At 49.7% G+C, this 5,671-nt stretch overlaps 1 protein-coding gene across 1 annotated transcript in view; it reads left to right on the top strand.

Annotated features, from left to right (window-relative positions):
* Positions 1 to 5,371, top strand: part of TCERG1L (transcription elongation regulator 1 like) — a 203,472-nt gene extending 198,101 nt beyond the window's left edge. The window contains exons 11-12 of the mRNA XM_029201199.1: positions 1,344 to 1,462; positions 5,075 to 5,371. Coding sequence (XP_029057032.1) covers positions 1,344 to 1,462; positions 5,075 to 5,231 — 276 coding nt within the window. The 3' untranslated portion in view covers positions 5,232 to 5,371. The remainder of the gene's footprint in view (positions 1 to 1,343; positions 1,463 to 5,074) is intronic.
* Positions 5,372 to 5,671: the final 300 nt, after the last annotated feature.

The raw sequence follows: 5,671 nt of genomic DNA, 5'->3' as shown, positions 1-5,671 counted from the left end.
GTATTTATACTCCTGTAAAGGCTGTATTTATACTCCTGTAAAGGCTGGCCGTGACTGAAATGGAATCTGAAACCATCAGGCAGAGCCGGGACACCCGTTCTGCAGGGGAGTGATGGGGTTTCGGCCAAGTCGCCACTGCCTGGTTCCATGTCCTCGGCAGGAGGGCGGGAGATTCCCTGAGCTCTTTGTCAGAGTCCAGTATCTGCAGTGGCCACCGATTGGGTTGGTACAGAATTGCTATTCATTGGCCTCATAGGATCAGATGTGGGCTTTTTGTTGATCTTCTTATCTGCGTTCGTACACACATCTAAATTTTCTCCAGTTTATTCTCCTTTCAACGTTTTCGAGGCTTGGAGAGCTTTGGGAATGAAACAGCTGTCTCCACCTCCCTTTGGCTTTAGTCTACAGATGACAATTTTCTGATATTAGAACAATGAGCGGTCTTAATCCAAGCCAGGGAGGCTCACTCTATGGTCTACTGCAAAGGGTGATTCCTTGGTGGCATTTTGTCATGTCGGCTGCCAGTACCCAAGAGAAACCTTCCCAGGGTCTTGAATGGATTTGCCTACCAGACAATATCCATATCCTGTGGGCTAAGGGTCTGGTTTTCCTGTGGAGGTAGCCTTCAAAGCCCGCTCTCATCGAGCTGGGGAGAGGGAGTACAGTGCCTGGTGGTCGGGTCTCCTCACTGGGTGTTTCCATGACACCAAGGAGAGGCTCACCTTGCCCACAGGAGCCCCTGGGGAACCAGACCCTTGTTCACAAGTGGGTCTTCTTGAAGACTAGAGTGTGGGAAACCAGAGATGCTGGGTTGACTTTCTTTTCACAAGTTCAAAGTCATTTTGGAGACTCAAATGCCAGTTACATTGCCACAGGGATTACTAGAACAAAGTACAGACTCTCACGTGTCATGGTACCGCTGGCCAGGATGTGAAAGTCGGTGAGACAGTGCGCGCAGGTAAGTGGTGCTCAAGAGGTTCCAAAACAAGAAATATCGGAGCACTGGAGCTGGGATTTCCAAACTGTCCACTGCTCCCGCCACACCTCTAGAGAGGGCCGCCCACTCATACCCAGGATTTCCAAGCAGGCTAATTCAGCGTTTGGCCCCCAGATGGTGTCTGGACGTGGAGAAGCGCACTGGCCTCGTGGGAGAGCAGGTGTAATTGTCCAGACACTTGTTTTCACGGAGAGGCCAGGTTAAAGGCTCTGGTTTGTAGCTCCAGCAACTGTGAAAAAGACAGGCTTATCTCAGATTCTTGCTGTGTTTTGTGTGGTGTTTGAAGCGCAGGAGTTCATTTCCGATACGCATTCTCGTAATAGTTCTGTTTTGTGTGTGTCTTAAGATATTTGAACAGTTTGTCAAGACAAGAATAAAAGAAGAATACAAGGAAAAGAAAAGCAAATTGCTGCTGGCCAAAGAAGAATTCAAAAAACTTCTAGAGGAATCTAAAGTCTCACCCAGGTATGGAAAGTGAGTTAAGGCCAGGCGATTTCTGGGGCTGGGAATTTACCAAATTTTGTAAGGGGTCTTTTAAAGTCAGTTTGGGTTAAATCATGTGACCTATGTTCCATAGACATCAAACGTGTAATTTTGGAGTGGGAAGCCCTTCTCCCCTGTGCCAGCCGTGAACAAACCTCCCAGCCCTGCTTGCTAACCAAAGGCACCCCAGCAGCTCTGTCCACCTTACGTGGTGGTTTTCCACAGGTCAGCAGCCCTGACTCCAAGGCCACAATAACTCATCAATAGGTCAGCCCTCGTGAGATGGGGCCTAATTCCCCTGATCTAATGATGGAGGAGTACAAATGCAAAATAAACGATACACAGCAACAGCAAAATAAACCCCACCAGCCCCTGGTTTCCACACGCCTGGGCAGCTGTCCAGCATGTGAAGTGAAGACGCTCCACACCAGCAAAGGGCCCGAGTGAACTTGGCTGTCAACCTCACCTAAGATAATCAGGCATTACTCCCATGAGATACAACAAACTAATATGAAAACGATGTTAGAAACGAGAAGAATACATAAGCTGAACTCGACTTTAAAATTAACTTTAATTGACATTTAAAAATTAATGCACAAGAACTACTTAATTATACAAGTATAACTTTTATGAGTGAAAAATGGTTGATTTTGATGTATTTTTATTTTAAATTGGGACCTGATTTTTAAATGGACATTTACACATTATGATTTTTAATAATAAGGCTGCCATCATGCATTTTTAATAATGCATAAATAAATCATATTTAAATGAACATTAATTGATGTTTGCCTTCCATGCAGATGTAGGCATCTACATTTTGATCAATAATTGGTTAATTCATTGGCCAATAATTGGATAATATAATTCAGTGTTGGTTACATAGGCCTCAGAAAACTTCTTCGACTATTTAAAGGATAGATACTTTCTGAATGGGAAAAAAATTCGCATGAATTATCCCCATCACCAAATGCTAACCTCGGAAAGTAAATGTGGGCCTAACGATTTGTAAATTGTGATTTTCTATGAGAACTCTGGGTTCTAGCCGTGGCTTTGCTCTGTCCCCCCAGCTGGTGACCCTGGGTGGGAAGGGGAGAGTTGGATCTAGAGCCCCAGCCTCAGTGCACAGCAGCCCTGCCCATCCTTGGCCCCCGCTGCCGGGTCAGGCACTGGACCTTCACAGCTCAGGTGTCTTGATCTGAGGGGGTGTAGCTGCCCTGCCACCCAGGCCACTAGGAGGATGGTGTGTGGGGCTTCATGGCAGATCCTGGAGAGCTCCCATCATTACCACTGGTGCTGTCTGTGTCCATCCATTGGTAAAATGTTAACAAGAGCCAACCTAGTCCCCCTCCCATGAATATGTTATGAAGGCAAAGGAGAAATATTCAGAATGTATTCAGCAATTACGAAAACGATTACACACACGGAGAAGGAAAATCAGTGGTAGAAATGAAGTTACTCTTCTTTGAAATTAGATTTAATTGCCTGCTATTTGTTAGAAATGTACACTGGGCATGTATTACTTTTATAATTATAAAACTAGTTTTTATTTCAAACATAGCTAATTCTGCGACATTTCAAAACCCTCTTCAGGTCTTCTTTACATCCTCTTCCCGCCATTTCACAGGCGTCCACTGGTCGCCAGCGGGCTCAGTGCAGGTGTCCTGAGTACCCTCAGCCCCACCTCCAGTCATCCTGGCTCTGATCCTAGCCGTGGGGATAGTCCAGGGCCAGATCCCAGCCCTGCCCAGCTCTCGGGGTCTTGGAGAGGGGAGAGGAGCCTCCGGGGACCTCCCCGTGGGCTGGCGGACTGGTGCTCTGGCCACAGCGGCCACCTCCTTCAACTGCGGGTGGCCACGTCCCCAGGGGAAAGGGAGACGCAGTGCAGGTGACTCAGAGGACTACCCCAGGCTCACTGGACAGTCCACCAGGATCAGCAGTAAACCAGGCTGTCCCCTTGGGCACGGCTAAAGGGTTGGAGTTTTCTTTTTTCTTTTCAGGGATACTTCTATTTAGAGGTGCCCAGAATAGGACCTCTCTAGAAGGGACTCCGCCCAGCCCCTGATTGAAGATGCTCAGGCTCCCCCTAGACACGCGACCAAAATAACAAGCCCCCTGTGTCTCTCAGCATCTTACTTTTCCCAAGAAGGTCAGTGATGGAAGCCCAAATAAGTGTGTGTTAGTCACACCTCATGGCAATTGTGAAATCATGGAAGGAAGGGAGGGAGGGAGGGAGGGAGGGAGGAAAAGAAGGAAAGAACGAACAGAGAAAGTTGAAAACCGGAGAGAAGAGTTTTCTCTCCTCGGGAAGTGTCTGGCACGCGGAATCCCGGGGTGTGCAGGGAGGAGAGCAGTGCTTGGTGAGGAAGGAATGAGACTCATCGTTTAGTGACAGCAGTGAGGATGGGTCTACTAATTATTCATCTTGTCTCCTAACAGCCATGTCAGTATAATCTTGTTATTCACGTATAAAGAAAGAACCATTAAGTTATAATAATTTAATGCAACAATTAAATGTCTGCAATGGAATATACATTTCTCCACAAAGAGAAATAGGAGGAGCAAGGGGCCTCCCCCGGCACAGGGCGAGCACGTTTCTGCTCACCCAGGGCCCCTCCTGCAGCTCCAGCCTAGCTCTCTGCAAGCAGAAGGCAGGCGGAAGCGTCTGCCGGAACCGGCTCCTCCGCTCTCCCCTCCCGCCCCCGCCCCACCGCCTGGAGCCGCCCCAACCACCGGCTTCAAGCTCCGGCCTGGGAGAAGAGGAAGCCATGGGGAGCCGCTGCTGGCAAACTGCAAAGCCACGTCCACTCCTTCTGCCCTTTGAGCTGCCCCACCCGCTCTGGCCTGGCCTGGATGGTGCCACTGAGTTTCTTACAGGGGACTCCCTGGCCTGGCAATCATGGATTCAGTCAGTATTTGGGTGCTGAGCACACGCCGGTCACTGGGCTTAGACATTTGAGATGCTACATAGAAAACAAAGCAGGTAACACACTTCTACTCGAGCAGGGAGAGGCGAGTAACATTGCACAGTTGAGGCTCATCAAGATGATACCCAGTTCTCTGACCCGTAGATAGGACGAGTTTCCCTGAGGAAGACAGGCTGGTCCTGACATCTAATGAGGAGAGGGCTTTACATGGTGAGTGAAGAAATGAGGGAAGGGTGTGCCAGGCAGAGGGAACAGCATGGGCAAAGACCACGGCAAGTTGGAGCACAGTGAGAGTAGTGGACAGAACACCTGTGTGGCCGGAGTGGTGACGGGGGCGGGGAGTGAGAAGCTCGGAGTGACACCAGGCCCAGGAGGCAGGTGAGGCCAGGCTCATGCCCACGGGCCGGTTGGATGCAGAGATGGGCAAGTGTGTGAGTTACGTGGCTCAGGCCCCTGCCGGGCCGATTGGGGAATAGCAGCCAGTGAAGGGAGCAGGCAGGTGGTGTCGGAGGCCCAGCGCTGTTTCTTCTGCCCGTCCTCCTGCCAAGGTCCTGCTCCCAGGTCTGGAAGAGGGAGCTCGCCACCCTGAGCTCGGGCAGGAGGTACTCAGAGCACCAGGACCCGCTCTTCTCCAGGAAGGGGTCACAGGATGCTTTTGGTCTTTCAGGACCACATTCAAGGAGTTTGCTGAGAAGCACGGCCGGGATCAGAGGTTTCGACTTGTCCAAAAACGGAAGGACCAGGAGCATTTTTTCAACCAGTTCATCCTTATTCTCAAGAAACGGGACAAGGAAAACAGACTCAGGCTACGGAAAATGAGATGAGTGCGTGCAGATGCCATCAGGCTGGGCGTGGCGGAGGCTCGGCGGACGGGCGCCCACGCAGCCAGGTCGGGAGCCCCAGGGGCCGTGGGCTTCGTTCTCAGAGGGTTATTGTTTCATATTGAAGCTCTCTTTGGTACAACTTTCCGAGTTTGATGCATTTCTAATTGCCATGATATGTTGCTCCCTTCATTGCTTTAATTATGCAAATTACTTGTAATATAGACAGATTCTAAATCTGCTGCAGGTTTGTACCTCAGCAGAAACAGACACCATCTCAAGGTGTTTTCATGAGTCGAGCTGATTATCTGAAACTTTTCTGAAAATCTTCATGAGTTCCTTCCATCCTTCAGGAGTTCTGTGGTGTTGGGACGTCCCGGCTCGGGTCCCTGGGTCTAGTTTTCGGAGTAGTAGTGTATAGGCTGTTCGTCATCATAGTGACA

Source organism: Monodon monoceros, unplaced genomic scaffold (genome assembly GCF_005190385.1).
Source record: "Monodon monoceros isolate NGI ecotype Baffin Bay Population unplaced genomic scaffold, NGI_Narwhal_1 Super_Scaffold_4, whole genome shotgun sequence".
NCBI classification, from domain to species: Eukaryota; Metazoa; Chordata; class Mammalia; order Artiodactyla; family Monodontidae; genus Monodon; species Monodon monoceros.
Note: the sequence above shows the minus strand (reverse complement) of the source record. Positions and strands in the feature narration are given on the sequence as shown.